Source organism: Trematomus bernacchii, unplaced genomic scaffold (genome assembly GCF_902827165.1).
Source record: "Trematomus bernacchii unplaced genomic scaffold, fTreBer1.1, whole genome shotgun sequence".
Classification (NCBI taxonomy): Eukaryota; Metazoa; Chordata; class Actinopteri; order Perciformes; family Nototheniidae; genus Trematomus; species Trematomus bernacchii.
The window spans coordinates 11,109,957-11,132,733 of NW_022988043.1; the positions used below are offsets into that span (position 1 = coordinate 11,109,957).

The window sequence follows — 22,777 nt, forward strand, 5'->3', positions numbered from 1 at the left end:
CCAGCCCCCCCCCCCCCAGCCCAAATCCCTCCCCTCAACAAGAAAAATCCCAAGACTTTCCAGTTTAAACATTCACTGAAACATTACAAGCTCTTTAAGTAAATCAAGTACCTCAAGGGGTTTCGAACCAGGATTCTCTCCTGGGAGCACTAGCAGGCAAAACCAAAGACATTGAAAATCCTCTCTGTATTACTGTGAACAGCTGTATACAGGACTTTGAGTTTTCATGGTCTGTGAAAATAAAAACATAATCCAATGTCATTCCACCTTTTTTTAGGTCTTTCAGTTAAAGCATGGAGATGGTCCCAAACCCAGTTACCCCTCCTCTTACATACAGATCCCCATCACCAAAATAACAAAGGATATAAAGCTGTCAGGGTAAAAATAATCTTTTGCTGAATTATTGCCAGTATTGTTTGCGCAGGTTTTTGGTCAAAATAGCACTGGAGTTCAGAGGGGACTTTTGAGTTCATCAGTATGAGGACCAATCTGAAAAACTCAATGCTCAGGTAGAAGAGAGAAAGGCTGCTGAGGGGTACGAGGCGAGGGGGCTTGACTTTATATCAGTACCCACATTCACATTTGACAGACTTGTAATGCAGACCAGAAGTCTTTGGAGAGAGACAGGAGTAATTGTCCCTCTAGAACTCCTGAGCAGGTGAGTAGACGTTGCTTGGTATTAATGATGACATGATCCTTGCATCAACAGTTCCCACCGTCACCAAGAGCCCACTGTGGCTAACCGCTACATCTTTCACTTGGCCATGGCATCGTAAACTGGAATTAATATGAAGAACTGTGAGTGTTTGCAAGTGAATGTGGACATGTGCGTTTCTTTGCTGTTGAGATGGAAAAAAAGGTAGAGAACTTTTTTCTATTCCCAGAGTTCTTTGGCTTGATGCGTTTCTAAGAGGGTGAGGTGTGCATTCTCAGGTGACTGATGAGGTTGCGCTGCTGGGTGAACTTCCCCCCGCATAGCTGGCATTCATACGGCTTCTCCCCAGAGTGTACACGCATGTGCTCTGTCAGACGGTACTGGCGTGTGAAGCGCATGCCACACTCTTCACACGCAAACGGCTTGAGGCCAAGGTGGCTGCGCATGTGGCGTGTCATGGTGCCCCTCTGGGTGAACATTTTGCCACAGATGTTGCAGGGGAAAGGCCTGGTCAGCCAATGGCTCTTTTCATGTTGTCTCAGAGTTGCGGGGTCTTTGTAGCTCTTACTGCAGACTGTACACTTGAACGGACGCGCTTCAGAGCCAAAGCTAGAGGGACCCACGGGGGCAGAGAGGTCCTCTGCCTCCTCCTCGTCTTCCTCTTTCACAAAGGTCCCTCCCTCTTCTTTGATGTAGAGCTCATCCTCATTGTGAGTCTCCACGTGAGCATTGAGCTGCTCAGAGCTGGGGAAGCCCTTACCACAGGGAATGCACACATAGAGGTTGTCCCCAAACGCTGGCTCAAAACCTTCTTGTCGGTAAACGTAGTTGGCGCTGTGGTTTCCCCCTCCTGTTCCTCCTCCACCTCCTGCACTCTCTCCGTCACTTTGCCCGCTTTCATCAGTGTGGTCTTGGCCATTTTCCCCTCCTTCGTCCTCATCTTTACATTGGAAGGACTGGTCAGAGGAGCGTCCATCTTTAGGACCCACAATCACCCCGTTAACAAGGGGCCTTTCATGATCCTCAGACTTCAACCCTGATGCCTCTCTCTTAGGCCATTCGTTCTTGCGGGCACCTTGCCGAGATTTCTTCTGGGGTGGAGGGCCATCTGGCTGGTTTTGGTTGTCCTCTGAGGCTTTGGAGGAGGAGTTGAGCTCCTCTGAGCCGGTGTCGACACCTGGTAGGGTGGTAGAGGAGTCATCCAGTGAGGCACTGTTGGTTGTGGATACTGAGGCAGATTGAGGGGACTCTTGGGATATGCTGTGTGGGCTGAGGGCATCAGTGGCTGTGCCAGCAGAGGGAGGGCTCTTCTTGGAAAGATCTAGTCCAAGGTCTGGTTCCCCAGCACTTCCTCCACTGCTGAGATTTCCATTACTGCTGCCATTCCCCCCATTGCCATTCCTCCCAGAGCTGCCAACAAACATTTCGTCATCTGAGAGCTTGTCCCGAAGGCCTTCATCTGGCTGTGGCTGGTCTACGTCGGATGGGGTCGGAGGATAGTGGTTTTTGGGGCCAGCTGGGGTGGAAGTGGAAAGGCGCTGGTTGTTGAGGCGTGAGCGGCTTTGGGGACCTGGAGTGGAGGGTTTACTTGGCAGGGATTTCCCACCACTGCGCTTAAGCTTCTTTCTGCACAGAGCAGCGAGGTCATGGAGCTGGAGGTAGCTGGCTGCGGTTAAGAGGGCAGTGTAGTTCTGTTCATTGCTCTGCTCTGAGGAGGACATGAGCTTCCCAGTGTAGATGAAGTCCAGAACTTGTCTGAATACAGAGGGGTTAACCATCTCTGTGTCGAGGTTAATGAGGTTATCGTGAAGGACCAACGACTTGAAGTAGATGCTGCTGGCCGCCAGGATGTTCTTGTGGGCGCGGAAGAGTGCATTCTCCACCACGATGATAACATCACACAGGAAGCCCTTGGCTCTCTGCTGGTTGAGTTGCAGCAGCAGTTGTTTGGCATGATTTGGCAGTTCCATTTCCACCTTCCTTCTTTCCTTCGCTCTCTCTCTCTCTCGCTCTCTCTCTCTCTCTTCCTACACGAGCACCACCTGAAGCTGAAAGAAAAAGGCGGTTAGTTTTACATTATATACATTAAGAATTAGACCATGATAAATGATTCTTCAATACAGTTTTAAGAGTGACATGCTCAAGTTCAGAAAAAGCTTTTTTTACCAAGCAATGAGTTGTACGAGATAGCAAACAGGGCTTGCATTGTAGAAAATGTTATGCGTTTGTGCAAGCTTGGTTACATTTTTTGTTTATTGCAGCCTTCAGTAAGATTAAAAATAAGTGCAGTAAGAAAAAACCATGACAGTGACAGTGGTTGGACGTCTGATATTTATAACTATTAATCTTCATGTGTTTTGACTCCAACTGTGAGTATAGCAATCCAAGCTATTAGCTCTCACAGAATTAGTCATCTGTTAGCATGGCGTGCCACAAAATGAAACAACTGCTTAGAAACTGGAACCCTTCCCTTCCTCCCAACTTCCCTTTTAAACAAATTGAAACTCTACATGGATCAAGTTCTGATACACCTTGCCACTGTTCTGGCACAAAGGCCAAAGGGGCGTAGAAGAAGAAAGGGTAGAGTGACTACTTTCCTATGGTGCCTCCCCTCAGCTTCTCATCCCTATCACCGCAGAGTAACTCTAGTTTCGGTGGGGTGCCCTCTTTGGAAACCCGGCTCACTCTAGCCTCCATTAGGTCATGGTAATGTCAGCCCTGCCCCATTGTCTAGAGGTGGGGGTCGGTGCCACAGCAGGGCCGGGGGGAGGGATTAGGTGACACCTGAGCAGGTAAAACTACACAGGAGCTAGGGCAGAGACTGGGGGGGGGGGTGTGTGGCTCAAAGAAGAGGACAGCAACACCTGATCCTCCCGAGAGGCCCTCATATGGAAATAGGGCAGATGAATCTCATTTACTGTTAAAACCATGTTAATGACCTATTCTGTACCAAACGGCTCTACTTCTAGACACTGAAGAACACATTTGGTTGAAGAAATGTACTGCAATAACAGAGCTATAGCCAGAGCTCAGGAGTGATGTAACTGTAGCAGAGTGTGTCCTTTACTTGTGTTCATGATGTTCCTAAAGCCCTGGGCATGCTGGGAGTATGGACACACATCTGTAATGCCCCCGATCGGAGCAGGTTATATCGTATTATAGGAGATTACACTGTAATGCAGGGAAATGCTTAACTCAAGCCATAAATACATTTGAAAATGTGCCATTTAAACCAAGTGCCAACCTAGATATTTTTCTGAAAATCATGTTTCCTAATGTGCAGCAGAAGAGAAGGGAGTGGTTTCTAAAGTCAGCTAGAGAGACTGGAGCTTAAATGCAAATACACACCACTAAACTCATCTTTTCTCAAAACTCCTGCTGGAATAACTCATCTGAATGTATCAGGCTAAAGTCCGTACACTAAACCGAGGGCAGGTGGTACAGCCTTTTTTCCAGTTTCAAATAGATCTGGTGTATACCATCAAGAACAACTGCACAAAGGTAGAAGGTATGCCATCAGCACAACCTTAGTACTGTGCTCTTTACCATTCAATTGAGTGTAAATACATTAACCCGGCATGTTCTTAGCTATTCTTCCTCAAAGAATGTGACATTTCCAGCACAATATTGATGCATCATTACATTCTGAAACAAAATATTGAGTTAAGGCCCTACAGAAAAGCTCTGCACCAATCATTGTCCACAACCTGATGAGGGAATAATTGCAAACCGCTTTCAAAGAAGGTTGTAAGACAGGATGAGAAAAATCTATAAAGGGAACACTGAAAATCATATAAGAACAACAAGGTGAAGATTGTTAAATGGAGATGGCTGGCTGGTGTATCAGAGCGACTCTGTTGGAACAGTCATGCTAGCTGATACAATCAGCTGGAGTGATCATTCTTCTCAGGTCCAGGCCTGGGCTTGTCTCCTCCGCTTTGACACTTCTACTCATGGTCTTCTTCTTCTTCTTCCCCTCCCCCGTCTTTCCCCTGCTCCGCTCCTCTCCTCTCCTCTCTCTCTCTCTCTATTACCTCCCACCCTCACCAGCCTCTCACCGGGCATGCAGACACATCCCAGGAACAGTTCGCTGTCCCCAACATGAATTATAATGAGCCATTCTGGAACACATCACCAAGATATGCATTAAATTGCAGAATGTGCTGGAGGGGTGTGTGGCGCTCAGCCCTGCAGGCGGAAATGGAGAAGAGGGCTGCTAGAAAGAAGGGCCTCTGCTATGATGCCAGCCAGGAAGCCATATATCAGTCAAGTCTCTCTCCCTACATACACACACCTCTGCAGGCTTTATGGGGGGGTTTCAGGAGGCTTTTCCAGCAGGCCGACATAAAAAGGGGGCTGGGCTCAGAGAAGAGAAGCAAGCTCAGGAGAAAAAGCCCTCCCCCACCCCTTCCTCTTCTCATCCCTCGTTCTCTCTCTCTCTCCTCCTCCCTCCCCCCCCCCCCCATCACCCACAGCTACCCTCTCCCCCTGGCCCCTCCAGTGCTGTGCTGTGCCGGCTGGATTCCAGGGAGCTGCTAATGGATTACGGCTGATCTATATGCAGCTAGGGTGGGACACGTGTAGGCCCAGCTCCCCTTCCAATGGTGCTGCCCAGGAAGGCAGGCTTAATACCACAGGAGACGGATAGGCCTGCACTATGATGGCAGCTCCATCTGCGAGTGCATGGCCCTTCTTGCAGTCTGTAGAAACATGTTCAAGACCAGGTGTAGGCTGGTACAGCATTGCAGCCTCACAGTTATCATATAAGGTCAGTAGCTGGCTTGTGTCCCTGTATTTCGAAGCCCCTTCCTAAAGGCTGGCAAGGAGGTTTAGAGATAGCAAGTTGGCTGCTAAAAGGAGTGCTGTTAAAAAACAATACCTGCCATCACCAAATATGGCCCTACATACCAATCAAAGACAGCTCAGGGGCCTCATTTATAAAGGGATATACGCTCAAAAAATGGCGTACGCCAGTTTCTACGCAATGTTTGCGATTTATAAAATACTAACTTGACGGGAAAATGTGCGGTCCTCGACGCAAACTCTAACCCATGCGTACGCACTAAGCACAACAACGGGAGAGACGAGAAACTGCGACACCGTTGGCAGAAGGAAGAATGGAGAGAAATATGTGGAAATAAATAAAATGTTACCTCATTTATCATATGAAGAATTCATTTTTAAACATTGATTAAAGCCAATCTTAAAATGATGAAACAAACGCCTGTTTGAGACTCCTCATTGCACACAAAAACATAACTTGGAGAAATAAATAAATACGGATATGTTAATTAAAACCACCTCGAATATGTTGTGTTAATGTTATGAAATGTTTTCTCATAAATGATGCGGTAAGCAGGAGGACAGAATAACGTCTAAACTGACGCCGTTTTGCATTTCTATAGGTTGTAGATACGAGCATGGTTTTATATACTATCACGTTTAATCGTGTTTTATGCCGTTTGCCAAGACTTGATAAGTCGCTCGTAAAACACAGGAGTTATGGAAACTAAGAACACCTATGTGGTAAATTGTACAGCTAATATAACACAACACATTAGTTGTATTTCCTTTAACTGGTGGATTATGGATATATAGTTGCTGATCGACAGCTGGAACACAAACCACCAAATACAACACAATAATTCAGATCCAGTCGTCATGACTCCACTCCGGAGGGATTCCCCGATCATTTCTTACAGTTTCTCATCAAGGGGGTGTCTCCTGTCCCCGGTACAAACACACTGCCTGAGGAAGGTTATGTGTATTTTTTTTGTCATTAACTTTTTTCGGACCACTTATTTATTTATTTTGGTGACGATCCGACCTCCATGCTGCTACTCTGGTTCAAACTGCATCCACCAAACAATATGATTTATCTCGACCTCCCCACAATAACCTAAATCTGACACGGTGTGAGATGTCTTTTTTAGCTGTTCGGTCGTAATTTCCTGCGATCTTCTTCATGCAGTCAGTCACAAATGAATGAATGAATGGGCGTTTCTTTGACTATTTATAGGCAAATATGGGCGTTACGTGAAGCCTGCAAAAGCTGCGCCGCATTTCGAGTCGATTGTGATTTATAAAAAGGGAAACAGGCGTATGAAGTGCCGGTACGCACTTCCCTCGCCGGTACGCAATGTTTTGTGAATCGGAAAATGTCGGAAAATGTCTTTACCTATTTTTTTGCTTTGTACTACGTAAGCAACCTTCTCATGTCAATCCTACGCAAGGCGTTATAAATGAGGCCCCTGGGCTTGTACTACAGACCAGGGTATAGACATTGCCCTTCGTGGACAGGATCAGTTTACCTTCTCTGCAGCATTAAAGGTCCCATGTAATGGCAATTTCTACTGATCCAGTAATGATTCCATTGTTGAGGTCAACTAAAATAGATTTATATTGTGCAATTTTCCAAAATCGCATTGGTTTCTCATACAGCATTTTTTCTCATTTAATCGTTTATTTGGCAGGGACAATGCACAGTAATGAACACTCAAAACATTAAAATGTATCAAGCGTAACAGTGCCAGATTTAGCTTTGAGCTCGTATGTGTATTCACTCTCTGTCTCCTGCCCCCCCCTCCCTATGAGCCCAGTGGCCGTCTGCGAGACAGCGAGACGCAGCCAAACCCAGCCCGAACACACACACACACACACACACACACACACACACCCGCAGCCTGGCTAGGAGTTTGTGTGTGACTCACAGCCTTGCCGCGTCCCGCCGTCTCAGGGAGGAGAAATCGGCGGAGCTGCAGCTGAGAAAAGATTGAGTGTGTGTGTGTGAGGAAGTCCGCGGATTGGTCAATTTGGACCAATCCACGGACTTAACGTAACGGCTCCGCGGATGTAACGTAACGGCTCCACGGATTGGTCCATTTGGACTAATGGGTCCATTTGGGTATGGGCACATCACTGTACCCAGGAAGAAAAAGAGAAATCTCCAACGAGGCGTTTTTGGGGCAGCATCGACAGGTCTTTTCTGTGTTAGAGTTTTACTCGCTACAGGGTGTACTTTGAGGGTTTGTGACTCAGCAGACCGTTTACATGCATAAAAACCTTCATAACACACAAGGGGACAGGTAATAACCGGAAAGCATGACATGGGACCTTTGAGCTGTTCAAAAACTGACTGTGGCTTAATGATAGAGGGGGGACACCTAATTTCTAAAACACAGCACCCTACTGATTAGCCTCCACATTGACTTGTGTCAGTAGTCTGCTGATGAGGAGATGAACAGACAGAGTTGTATACACAGACTTGACAGGTGTGATCAGGATAACATATCCGTGTAGATCCAGGAGGGACAGAAAAATAGTCAGCATCAAATGCCAACTCATACTACAACTCATTTTAAGTTCCATGTGCTTTACTCCATTTAATTTTCCACTATGGACAGTATACAGGGATATTTAAAAAATGCAATCGCTATTGACAGTACCCGGGCTTTGTACAGGAGGTCCCTTTAAGTGCTGATTACAATTCTCCCCAACCTCTGAGGCCTAGGCTCCACGGGAACGAAAACGGGTTGAATCCGCATATTTCTCTTGCGTATAGCCCTTTAAGCTAGACGACGCCGTAACGGAACGGTAGAAACGGACCCTGCAAACGACAACGGGTCCAAAGGTGGATAGATCTGGGAACGGAGCGCTCTGGGGGGTCCAACGGGGCCGTGTGGTAGCCTATACAGTCATCCGTTTCTGATAATGACGACGCAATAGCCCCGCCTCTCCCCACCTCTGCTGCTCACCCCCGCAAAAGTACACTGCACACTGAATTCAGATTATTTATCTTTTTCTCGATATGGACATAAACGCGAGTGAAGTCTAATCTGACAGGACGGAGACACGCAGCTCCTCCCGCTGTGATGCAGCGGGAGGAAAACACACACTTCAAGTCAGATCATCACCCTTAGCTATTTTAATTACCTCTCAAACTACCTAAACTAGTTATAAATATGTTTATTTTTACTGTCGAGTCATCATTACTGGATCAGCTGCTGCATGAGACAGACACTGACGCTGTCAGAAGAGAGGAAAAAGAGACAGGCTCTGTGTATTTTATTATCATATATCATTATATCGTCGTTATTCATTTGTTTTAAAGCTTAATAAATAACAAAGAAGACCTTTGACAGGCACTTTTATAATTTTGTCCGGAAGATTTAAACTTTAACACACGTTGACCGGCGAAAAACTCTGCCCGGATCCCTCGGCCCCCACCGCGGAGAATAAACAGAAGTGCAGCCATGACAACCATGCTTCTTCGCTGCTTTTGTGGAGGAAGTTACAGCTCCACGTACAGGCTCGGCATATGTACTGCAGCTTTTCCAGCGGTTGGATGTAAACGGAGCTGTCTCGTGTAGCTTGACACAATCTTTTTGGCATTTGCGTTACTCCTATGCGTTTTGCCGTATCCGTTCCCGTGGAGCCGGGGCCTCAGTGGTCTGCAGTGTTGCAGCTTCAGCTCAGCTAGTTTAGAACCCTTTACGAAATGCTACTAAAAAAAAAGCTGCATGTATAAGGTACAATCTACAACTTGTTCTTATTTTAAACCAAAGAAGTGCAAATTGAGTTGAGTAGAGGTGTGTTGCACTATGCAGTGGAAACATGGCTGCAGTGCCCCACGCCGTGAGTTTAGGTGAGTCTGCTTTAAATTAAACTGGTTACACCAGTGATCTGGATGATCTGGTTTTACTTAATTTGCTGGTGACTGTTATTGCATCTTTTTTCCAAGGAGTTTATAGATTAAACAGCAAGCTAGTAAACCTTTCAGAGTTGGTGTTCATGCAGTGGGCTGTGGCACTAATCTCCTGAACAGAGGGTAGAGAGCCAGGAGAGAGGGCAGAGGTGAGGCAAAGTCCTGTGGCGCAATAACAAACACACCCTACTACTAGGAAAGGTAATTTGCTAAATAACCAATAGAAAACAAGATCTAGGCTTTTAAAAACATATTTAACCCAGGCTTTACTGCAGGGTTATGGTTCACAGCCATTCCTCTCAACAATACATAATAATGACTTTGTATAACTGTGTACAGGGTCACATAGATCAGAGGGTGGGCCGAGGAGACCAATGTGCAGGTAAAGAGTGTTTGAAACAGACAGAAAGGCAGCCAATCCTGTACATGAGCGCAAGGTCTCCCTGAGTGTGCACACACACAGAGCCTGTTAACACATGCACACGGCACACACACACACACACCCAGAGTATGCTGGTGGGCAGGGGGAATGGGGGAGGGGTTAGGGGGATGGTACAAAGCCAGTTTGAAATACAAACACCGAGCAACCACCTCTGAGCCATTCCAACATGGCTGACGCTGCTACATGGGTAAGGCTGATCCACGCAAGACTCGTGGGTACTGGGTTTCAGGTCTGCTGGAGAGAAGGGATGGCTCACCACATAATGATAATATTAAACTTACAGCTGTGCTTTTAGCTACCTGCTCTACATGTTCCTTTACACCTGTGTAATATATGCTGCACCGGAAGAAATGCAATAAACCCATCTCTAACGATTGAGTAATATTTCAGTTTGCAGAAACATTTCAGGTCGACATTTAATATGTTTAAATGCACACAGAAAATATGAGCACAAATCAGGAAATTAATATGTTTCTTTATAGTAACCTGGAAACCGTAAAACCTGCAGTTAAATGCATGTTATCAGTTAGTAATATCTCCCTTTATGATTTTTATTTAACATCATGGTGTATAAGTATATTATTAGTGAAAGGGAATTGTTTTCCTTTTTTCAAAGCTTTTGGTTGGGGCAGGCTGTGCAATGCATCCTGTGTGGATGCTCAACCAACATTATGATGTGGTATTGTGGCTTACTTATTTAAGTTTCTATTGGCTACATGCAGCACTTCTAAGAGTAATGATGTTTCTTTTATCCTGCCACACCGCTGTCACAGCAATACCTCCACTCTCTGATGTCTTTGTCATGCACACATAGGTAAAGAAAAACACGTTAGAAACCCTTTGTAATTTATACGTGTCGAATACATAAAGTGAATTCCAAAAATAAACCATTTCCAATTTTGGGGCAAAGTCAAACTAAACAGGCCGTATAGTCTTGTTTATCTATTTATCTGCAGCAATGTGGTGCGATGAAAAGCAGAATATTCAGGGTGATGCTCGGACCAGAGAAAACAGAGGGTGAAATAAGAAGTGAAATCACCAGCTGTGGCCTTTCCTTGGAATACAACCTGCTTTTTATTGTGTCTCCATGGCATGTGGTTGAATAGAACTGTTGCAGAGCATCTGCTGGGATTTTGAACACTGATCAATTTCTGGTTATAATCTCTTCAAAAAAGCTGCAGGGGAGACGTCCTGCTATACAAATGCTGAGAAACATGAAGATAAGAAGTTAATGCTAATTTCTACTGTCTTAGAGAAGTGGCTTTCTATACATTTTTTGGATACAAATGCTAGTGAACAGGTGAATGAGCCTAGTACTGCATAGCTTAAGGGGGGGGGGGCGGCACATGAATTACAGTATCTATTCCGCAGTCTGGGTAGAAACCTTCCAATTAAGACTCATTTTCTGTCAGGCAGTTCAGCCATGTTACAGACAAATAAGTCCTGCCCAGGGTGCATTGGAATGAAAGGAGCCCCGTCCATTTCTTCACAGGAGGGGGCCAAAGGTTGCTGTGAACCTCATATGTACTAGGGCTGTGCTGCAGAAGAAGAGTATATTCTCTCTCTATGCCACACACATGCATACACAAACATATGAACCATCTTACATGAGCACAAGTCAACCTGTAATCAAACTCATGACTGAATTCATGCACTTTTGTCAAATGAAAATGCCTAGTAGTAAATGATAACTTTTCCTGCAGCAGGGCATTAACACCATCGAAGAAGAAAGACTTGTCTTAAGATTTCCCTCAAAGGATAAAGCAGTCGCCTAAGTCTCAAAATGTTTTTCCTACACCACAACATGTAATTTATTTATGTATTCTGTGGTGTGCATTTCATCCATAGCTAGACAAATAAGCTACAGCCAAATCTAGAGGGCATAACAGGTACACAAGTATACTTTATGAAGTGGGCAAAAATAGCATGTACAACCTCATACATTTATTGTTGTCAGGTTTGGATGCAGTTGCCTAACGTGTGCACAATCTCCATATGGAAAACCCTCATTTAAAATTAACCAAACGTTATTCATCAGCATGTGACAATTTAATGTCATAATTAAATGAATAAAATAAAAGTAGGACCAGGGCAGAATGCTAGATTTAAGGCTGGCTCCAGGTATGGGAGTATTTGCAGGCAGGGGTCAGGGGTCATGTGAATAAAGCTGAAAATACAAAGCTAAAAGACAAAAGTTCTGTACACTAAAGCACAATGTTTTACTAAAATGTATATTCTCTGGAACGGTTTTGTTTGATTTATGGTGGCTTAGGAGATTTCCCTTTATGGTTCTCAGTACTTCTGCAAAAATGTGTGTGATGAGTGTTTCAATATTTTATTGGAAATATGGGTTATTATGGAGGACATTGATATATGTAATACATTTGAATGATATCTTAAGCAAAACTGTGCCGTGTATATAGATATTCATTTCTTAGAACTGTCAATAACCAGAAAGCAACAACATGACAGGAGCAGGTTAGAGTCACTAAATAATAACAAGACGACATAATGTATATTATTTATCAACAAAAGGATAATTTTGTTCGACTGACATGAACAGATTCAGATAATAACCGATAGAATTGTCTGACTAAGTGGGCGTTTTTCAAAAACAGTAAAGGGGTAATGCCCTCTCTCTCTATGGGTTTATGTATCTATGTTCAGTGTCCTCAATGCTGCATCAAAGTGCCCTCTAGAGTAATTAAATAAAGACCGAAATAAACACTGAGACTTTCAATGAGCCTACCAGCAAATACTGCCGATCGATGGGCACCCACATATTTTGTATCCAACTGCGTACCCTCGCCACAAGTGAAGTAATCATCAGCTCCACTAACAAGTGAACATACTGTATGATTGGTATGATGAAGTGGCCTCTGTCTTGAGATAATCAACTTTATTGATGAGATAACCTCCCCTGTAAAAAGCAGCAGACCCACATGACCTGGAGCCTAATGCTTTGACTAAGGACAGAGGGCATGTTGGGTAAGGAGAGATCCTGTATGGTCCAAAGTTTTACAGAGCTGCCACCCCCTCCTCCTCCTCCAGCCTTTAAACACTGCATAACCTTCTGGCTATCAGCACTACATTCCACAGACTGTTTCTTCTTCTTTAAGAACAACAACAACCCTGCCCTGAGGTGCTTCAGTCACTGCACCAACCAAACTGCCCTCAAACAGGCAGCACAGCGCAGAACAGAACAGGCGGATCAGTTTGGATACAACAGCCTAGCACAATCTATAAGTCCTCTGCAATCATGTCAGCAGAACATATAGCCTAAGTAGCCTTACTGCGCTGTGCTGCCCACACACGCCACTGTAAGCCACATTCACAATGTACACAGGATACCGTGTGTTGTCAGTGAAGAGACATGTAGGGTGAGGCAAGACCAATGGGCTGATCATGAGGATCATGAGGCACACATACACACATACACAGGCCTCAAATTACCCCCCAGGCCCCCCTTTGTAGTCCATAGTAATCAATGAAACTAGTCACACTGATCAGTTGACTTGGTCATTTTAATGCCACTAAATAAACGTGTTTGACAGTTATTACTAGACCATGCATGTAGCAACATTTAATGTATATTGGACAACAGATACAAAATGCTTCCAGCAGGCTTGGTGAAAAGCAAGCAACAGAGTAATTCTCAAACTTTTTTGTCACAATATCCTTCTCATTTCTGTGTTTTAGTTAAGCTATCAGCTTGCTACTTATCTGCCACAGATCATAAATAAAACATGTTTTAGTGTAACATAATTGTCCACTCTTTAAAAATGCAACACAGTATAATCACTCACACACATTGTTCCTTTCTGAAATGAAGAACGGGTGTTTCTGTTCATAAGAGAGACTGTGTTTAAAGTAGTATCAAATTAATTCAGCACTGAGCACTGTCAGTCTTCAAAGCTGATAGCTGTTACAGATGCAAGATTGTCATTATCAAACAAACAATACACAGCACAGCCAAGAGCCCTATTCAAACTTCACAAGCCTCAACAAATTGGACTATGTGCATTAGGTGTAATATGTATTTTGATGCTGCTCAGAATCTTTTTAACTGTATTGTACACTTGAGCTAACTGCTAAACAACTTTTAAGACTAACAAGCAGAGCAACTGCTCACTTCAACTGTACTTGTGGGAGGGTGTAACCAGCCAAAATACAGTCCTATGATCTTCATATTATAAGTTACAGCACCTTGTAACCCTGAGGATAACAGGTTGTGAAAATACAAAGATTTATCTTAATATTGCTCTTAAATTGTGACAAAACTTTCCCAAGTCAAGATTCTAAAAATGCCTCGGCTTTTATAGAAACCAGTGAAATGTTCGGTTTTGAAAAATGCTTCTATGCTTACTTCAAAACATAAGTATATGACAGAAACTTCCCTGGATGTATCTAATCCAAAGAATAATTACAGTTCACTTTGTTTGATTAAGCTACAAACAATACTAAATGCACCTTTATGTCATGCATGACAAAAACTGAAAAATAACAAAACGTATTTAAGTGGGGTCTCTTGCTTCAGCTAGGGCAAGACGTATTACTCAAGGAACATAAGTGACACATGTACAGTAATACAAGAATACATTTGAGACAGTCATCAGTCTTATCAGAAGTACATAGTGTAATTGTTCTTAGTTGAAACTATGCAAAGCTAAAGAGACCTGAGGTGGAAGTGTTCAAGCAGAATTTCAATTTGGCAATAGAAAAACGGCAGCCAGTCAAAGGAACCCACATTACTGACATTCCTGTACCTCATTATCTTCATGCCCCTTGGTACTTTAACAACACTAATCACCTGAGAAGCCAAGCTGCCTTTGCACCTGAGCAAATACATAGTTTAATAAACTATTGAACGATTTGTTGTTGTCTTGAGTTCAATATTAATTATCAAGTATTCAACATACAGGAGTTTTCTGTTTTATCAGAATACTAATGAACACGGGAATCAATATCATGCAGCACTGTTTCTATAAGGCAGTTTTGGGTCACAATGTAATGTTACACCCACACTGTAGCAGATCACAAAGATGGTCGATGTATAGCAGTAGCCCACCTATAGGCTATAAGACATATACAATTCAATGCATCGATACCATTTAACCGAAAACGTTTCAAATCAGAAAACTACCGAGTCTAATTGTACTTTAGACAATCATGTTATATTATTTGTTAATTGACTACCTAAAACTAAGCCTACCTACATAACAATGCAAGCTACACTATAGGTATCGGCTGTAACATATGATTGTAATGAATATTGCGCAAAATGTAGTGCGTAAAATCCTCAAAGTTATCCATGTTACTTTACACAATAAGTGCAAGTTACTGCAATTAAAAAAAACTCGATGTTATGATTACACGAGACATATCGTTTGAAATGAGAGCTGCAGCTCATTTGTCTTCATTTCGGTAAACAATTCATTTAACATTTTGATTAGAAAACCAGAGAAAACGAGATAAAGTGGGGTTTGTGAGGCGCTGCAGCGAGCCGTTTGTGGACCCTTTCTGTCGCTAATGTGCTTTGCCATCCTGGTGAATATTTGGTCCTCACTTGTCCCGTGGGGCATCTCTTTTATGCCCACGACGTCAAAATAAACGCCACAACATTTGCAAAGCATGTTAGCGGTTTCCAGATGAATCTGCGATAAACTAAAACAAATAATGTTGGATTTGTCGGCGTGCCAAGGAGGCTGGTAGAGCCAGAAGAGGCACCACCAGAGACCCTTTTTGTTGGCACGCCGTGGAAAAAACACCACCGTAACGCCGAAAACCCGTGCGATCCTTGCAGCAGCTGGGAGAAGGCGATCCGATCAAAACAAACACGAAATCAACCCCGTTGCGCATTTACTCCCCACCTTAAAGATAAATAATGTCTTTTAAATACCTTATTACATCGGTAGGATCGTTCTCAAGCGTTCTTTACCATCCTCTTGCTCATCTCACAGCCTTCGGGACGCCATGTTGCAAGCTTATGACGTTAGGCTTCCTCACCCCTGACCCACATTTGAATAGAAACCAGCCCAGAGTGCAGCAGAGGAAACATCCCACTGTGGGAGGGTTTGGCCACTTTCTCAGCCCAGGACCCCTGGCAACTTTACCTGCAAGATGGCAGGGAGAGAAAGACTGAGGGAGGGATATATTATATTTAGGCCTTCTTCTCCCAGCAGCACGACTCAGCCATACTGCTGACTGCAGCTCTACGCTGCAAAAAATGTCTGACAATTTATATTGGGCAATGTATAGGCCTGCTTCTCTGATTAAAAAAATTATAATTAAACAACCCAATAGTTTTATGGGAGGGTCTTAGCGAAACCTGCAGGTTTCGAGTGCAGTTTCAACAAAATAGTAAAGGTGTCAGTAGGCCATGACTTGAAATACAGCGCCAACGATGATCAGATCATTATATGGTAAACAATATGTTTTCTTGTCTGATTGTAACCGGTTAAAATATACCAAGCTGAAGCTGGTTCCATGGATACGGATTATGTGTACTAATGTATTTTTTGCAGTGTGCATTATGTTTCTATACAAGCTCACGAGTCTTCAATATTAAACTATGCAGTTTCAATATGCACTTTATTCATTCCTATATTGCAATCATAGAAAACTGAAAGAACCCTGTTCACTTTGAAATTAGAATTATCAGCTGCATTTAAGATAAAAAATGCAACTGGAGACTTTAGATTTGAGTTCAAAGCCTCAACAGTTCTCGAGATGATTAATGGTCAGATGATTTATGGGTATCAGCAGAAAATAGAGAGAGATGGTTTTGGTTCAAACATTGGGCACCAGATGTGCGGAAGTGTGACGATCTCTTGGCTCCTCCTCTTAGCCCAGAGGACCCCAACCTGCCCTCAGCCAATAGAAACCCGGATACATGATACATACAGTTACTGGACATTTATCAATGAGATGACTTTGATGATGCCACCTGGCTGCCAACAATAATTAATATTCTTGCCCATCGCGTGCACGCTACTGAAGAGGCATAGATTGATCCATATAGTGTGTCACTTTAATCTGCCATGCTTAAAGTTTATGGTTCACATTCCATGGATATCGGAGTTATGGCGCTGTGCCAAAGTGCTCTTCTGACCCGCTGTGGTGGCCACGGAAAGTGCATCTTCTGCGGGTAGCACTTCACTGAGGTGTGTGATCAAGGTGCTCAGATGGCCTGCATGTGGTTTTGCATAAGCCTGGCCTATAATTGAGTCTCATTCACAAATAATTGCACTGGATATAAGGCAAACATGTGAAACAAATTCAATAAGATATACCATAAATCAAATATCTAGCCTACAATGACAACTTCTATATGAATTCAGTGAACACATGCGACCAATATCTTCACTGTTATTTCACCGTGTGCTACCTTTCAATGACAAACAATTAGCATTCACTGCAGCAAAAAATTGCGTATTAATTCAAGGTTACAGCTTGAATTATTCTTATCAGAAGAATCATTTATAAAGGCGTGACACACTTAGTTATCTGCATTTTTCAGATTTTATTGTTTCAAAGAAGGAAATTATAAAAAAAATAGGACAGGAAAGCCATAAAGCCTACAAAGTAAAAACAACGATTAACAACGATATCAAAATACGTTCAATTCGATTTGAGGACAACAAAGGAAATTATAAACTTTACACATTGTGACTTCATGATGAAACAATTTCAACATCTTCCAAGAAACACAAAGCCTGAAAATGTCCTTTAACTATACGTTTGACAGCTTGCATTAATAATAAAAACCCATGAGTAGGCTATAGTCTTTAATACGTTTGGTTGGCATGGATTTAAAACCACGTTAAATTTGACATCAATCATATTCCTTAAACAAACCGAAGGGACTGTTTGTATAATAAAGCCAAGTGGGGACAACAAGACAAATACATTCAAGCAAGATTCAACAAAAATGAACATGGGAAAACATATGCAACAAGTCATAGTTGTGGCCATCCATAATGAGCTAGAATATGCATTTCAACAAGGCGTAACAAATTTGATAAATATTGACTACATATAAATCATAGCAACCGATTTAATTCATTCTGGGCTCAAGTGTGTCCAAAAATAAATTAGATGGGCAAATGTAACTATCATGTAGGCCTACTGCAACTTTTGCTTACACATTCAGACTCGTCAAACATCACCCTCTTCTTCCTCCTGCAGCAGTGTCTCCACACTCTGGTGAGCAGCGTGGCTCTGAGCGCAGAGCAGCCTCTGATGTACAGGATGGGGGTCAGAACAGCGTTAACTCGGGGCAAAATGCGCAGAGGGTCAGTGCCTTCATTTCTGAAGCTATAACAGGTGGAACCAAAGAAATTGCAGACAATAATGTGACTGAATATAGGAAGCCACGTCCCTAAGAAAAACACTGCCACCACCAGTATGAGATACACGGAGGAGCGCTTGTTGTCCCTCTCCTCAGAGGGCGGCTCCCTCCCTAGCTGGAACCTGGCTATAATGAACAGCCTAACATTCAGCCCTATCATTATAATTACCGTGAATATGTTTCCTACAAACGTGCCCATGCTCGTGATCCTCTTGGCCACCCCAACTGTGACCAAGTTGTGCGCAGCCACGATGAGGAAAGCGTAGACCCAGTAGGCGAAGATGACCAGCAGGGTCCGGTTTCGGGTCATGTGCTGGGAGTATTTAAAAGGTGATACAACCGCGTGGTACCTGTCGGCCTGCGCGGCCAGGATTGCCATGTAAGACAGCCCAAGGAATGTGGGTACAATGTAAAAAGTTCTCGTAGGTGAGTCGTAGCTATCTCTCACGTCAAGAACACCGGCATAATAATAGGACACACCGGAGCAGATGTCACTGAGGCAGGTGCTCAGCATGTACATGAAGCGGTTCTCGCTGCACAGAGCCTTGTTCAGCAGGATGGAGAGGGACACAGACACGTTGAGGAAAATGATAGATGTAGCCAGAGAAATGCTGAAAAGAAACATCAACACATTGCCAAAGCTTGTGAGGGGCAGTACAGGAGACAACCCCTGGCTGCTGTTAGTCATCGGAGCAGAGAGAACATGGGGTTCTTAGTACAGCAGAGACACATGTGTGACTGCAGCTGAGGGCCTTTCATTTGCTCTTATTTATATAGAGAGAGGAGGCCCTGGCCCTGGGTGACTTGAATTTCCATGGACAACAAGTAAACAAGCCCTAGTAAAAAAAAACAGAGGTTAACAACTTGTCGACATATTTAGAAGCTATTCAAATTTGACTAAAGAGTCCTTCAGCTACTTTTTTCGTGCATTGGTTTCAAGTTCCATTATGAACCGTTTACAGTCCTGACTTCAGTGATTATAAAAAATAAAAGAGCAGCATCCCTCTGCTCTGGGTCTGAGTTCAGGAGCATCAAGAGAGGCCTTTAAGCATGTGCAATAAACAAATCAAATCAATGTAACCTTATTTGTACCTATATAATAGTGCATCTAAATTACCCTCTGATCAGGTATCACCCTATTTTGATTGAGACTTATCAAAAACTTAAGCCTCAGCTGCTTTTATATAGATAATTGGACACTGTGTCTTTATGAAAGGTGCATGCAAAAACCTGAAAACCAATACTAACTAAGCATGTGTGTGTTTTTCCTATTCTCTTGGAACATTTTGATCTTCAAATATATTTTTGGAATATTCACAGGGGAGACGGGAGACAGTAAAACATGGACAATGATATAGTGACAATTGAAAGTTAACCCAAATTAAAAGCCATATTAAAAAGATAGGTTTTGAATTTGCTTTTAAACATTTCAAGGGAGTTTGCTGTTCTAAGATTCACGGGGAGAACACGCACTCAAGTTTCTGCCGTTATGATTTTGGACCAACAATTACAATTTCTGTTTTCTGCTCATTCTGTTTTAAAAAGTTACTTCTCATCCACATGTTAACATCATTGAGACAGGTTAAAAGTGCATTAAAAGAACTTGGGTTTTCTGGCTAAATAGAGACATACAGTTGCGTATCATCAGCATAACAGTGATATTTGACATCATTCTGATTAATAATGTTGCCTAGAGCTAGAGGGAGCATGTACAGGGAGAACAGGATAGGTCCAGGATGCTTCCTTGAGGAACACCATACTGAATGTCGACTGTATCTGACACACAGTCTCCCAAGTTTACAAAACATATACAAAACATGTCTCTGAAGTGTTTTGCTCAAAATACTACACAGATCATTGTAGCATGCCGTAAACCCCTCTGTTTCAGCCCTGTTTCAAAAGTGCTGATTCTGTGTCTGTACACTCTAAAAACGAATTCAGTGGACCTTTCACCTCCACTTAATTAAATGCATGGTTGCAAGATAAAAATGTGAGTTAATTGATTTAGATACACATTTTAAGTTGCAAACATTCATTTATAAGTTGTGTTGACGTAATAATGTTGGTAATTACATCAACTTAATATTGTGTGTAATTTGAACTCTGATTTCTGCGTTAATTGACTTAAAACAAAATTCAAGTTGTAGTAAGTAATGCAATTGGCTTGACAACTTAATTGTTCTACACCTTGAGTTAAGGATTTCAAGTCCACTCCCACTTAACATGCCTGGACAAGTTCCGACAGTTAAGACAAATAGAAATATACAAAGGAAATGTTAAGGTGAGTGTCATCTTTTGTCATTCAAATACAGTAGATAGCCTTGTAGTTGCACTGTATAGGCAAATTGCTGTTTGACCAAAATTAGCAGCCTTTGAACTGTGAATAGTTATGTGAGAGGATACAAAGTAGTAGAGGCTACTGTGAGTGTACAAATACTTTGGTTACTATATCACTTTTTATTAAAAAATGAATCTTGGTGAAGCAGATCAAGGACATGCTTCTTGAGGTAGGATCGTTATTTAGAGTTGTCATTGAAATGCAAGTTGTTGGCAGTCACCCATTCAGAATATATTAATTTAGGTAATTTCTCTTTTTTTCCTTCTTCAAAAATAGCACAATACAATTGAAGTACGCAGAGAACTATAGCCACCCGCTGCCTTGTCGTGTACCTTGGAGAAAAGGAAGAGGACCTTTTCAAGGAGTTTAACAACGTAATTAAAAATCTTGAAATAAAATAAAATCCATGGGCACAGTGACAAAAGCACTGCTCTCTGTCAGTTACATTTTGAAGCATATTGCACTTTTGGCCACACCCCAATCAATAATATCTTAGCATGGATAGGTGTTGACAGCAATGGCATGGGAAAAGGATTGTGTACAATTTGAAAAGTGGCTTCTGCTCTTCACTAAACCAGTTCAAATATTGTATTGAACCTGCGAAAAAGATGACAAGGTACACTTAAACTTGCACGGTTGTGATTGACAAAATCTGTCCACATACATTTAAACACTAGGCAAAGTACTCAAAACCACCTCTGTGTGTCTTCAGGACCACATTGCCATGATGACACACACATGCAGACTCAATAGGTGAAAACAATACCAGCGTTGCTTTAACAGCTGGTAATAATGGCTCTGAATTAGCTAAGAGTGACAGTTTGAAAAGTATGCAATTACCTAATTCATTATCTCTTATGCGCTAACCTATTATTTAATGTGCTTCAAAAGGACATGAATATCGCCATCATCATTGACCGGTCCACCCCAGGATCTGACCATACGATGGCAACCATCGTGGTCGAGGGAAACAAATGAATGAGCAAGCATTCTGCGTTAAATGTGTTCATACTGTTTCAAATAATGACTCTCGGCAGTGTAAACATCTTTGTTACATCTTTTGTAAAATTGATGTGTGTGATCTGCAGATTAGTGGCCATTGAAAGTTTGTTACTGTAGTTTTACAAAAACTTTACAGATTTTACATATTTGGCACTGGTTTTAAATATGCAAAGGCCTCTAACTTCGATGTGATGGCAGCATTTATTTGCTGTGTCCCCATTTCCCATGGTAATATGGCTAATGTGTTTATTTATTATTTGTGGGGAAATTTAAATTTGTGTTATTTATCTTTTTTTTCAAGATTTAAATGAAGCTCAGCGCAAGTTCTTTCAGGAAGACTGGGTGTATATACATTCACTCCGCAGCTGCATATAATCAGCTCATCACAGGCGTTCTCTTTAACCTATTACATTTCACCTCATTCTCCAGCAGCCAATCAACGTGCTGCAGCCAAACTATAAAATGGTTCTCCTCTCTCCTGCAGTCAGCTGTGATTTCAGGTGTTCATGCACCTTATCATATGGCATGTGTCAATACATGTTCAAACAAAATGAATTCTCTCCTGATTGAAACATCATGTGTTGAAATAAACAACTGCAGTTCAAAATAAAAAGTGAATTGCCTAATATTTTTGTTGTGGAATCAATTAATTTCTTTCTTTAAAGGCAAAAACATGAAAAAGCTAAAAAAAAAACTATTGAATACAATATATTTGGAGCAACTTAATTTATAAATGGTTGTCAACTTAAAAACGTGTGTTCACAATGATGGTAATTAAGTACATACAACTTCAAATTCCTTTTAAATCATGTGGTAAAACTAGTCGGAACAACTTAATCTTTTGAGTAATCAACTTAAAAACTTGTGTTTATGCTACCAATTATTAAGTAAGTGGTAATTAAAAACACCTCTGATTGTAGAGGAAAAGCCTTCTCCCCTAACTCAAATAACTTTGTTGCTTTAAGACAATTTCATTAGAAGTTGTCTTAACTCAATAAACATCGATGCAAACTGTTGCGTTGATTTTCTTTGTTGAGCCAAGGCATTTGTTTTTAGAGTGTAGCTTTAAATGCAAACGAGCTGCTGCTGGCCACCCGTTATATAAAATTTAACTTTTTTGATGTTTTTGAAAAATGTTACACATCTTTCTGACATTATTCGTGTAACACAACGTTTAAATCTGATTCATACTTTTAGAGATATTAAACATTGTTCAGACCTTGGTAAAGAGGCCTTCTTCAGATTTTAGAGTGCGTGATGTCACAGCTAGAGTGGAGGACAGATTT

The 22,777-nt window shown here is 42.2% G+C and overlaps 1 protein-coding gene across 1 annotated transcript; it reads right to left on the reverse strand.

Annotated features, from left to right (window-relative positions):
- Positions 1-39: 39 nt before the first annotated feature.
- hic2 (hypermethylated in cancer 2) lies at positions 40-15,806 on the reverse strand. The gene is made up of 2 exons (XM_034117675.1): positions 15,701-15,806; positions 40-2,703 (listed from the first exon to the last, which is right to left on the reverse strand). Exon 2 carries the CDS (start codon positions 2,623-2,625, stop codon positions 907-909), a length of 1,719 nt encoding a protein of 572 aa, XP_033973566.1. The 5' UTR covers positions 2,626-2,703; positions 15,701-15,806; the 3' UTR covers positions 40-906.
- Between the last annotated feature and the right edge of the window lie 6,971 nt (positions 15,807-22,777).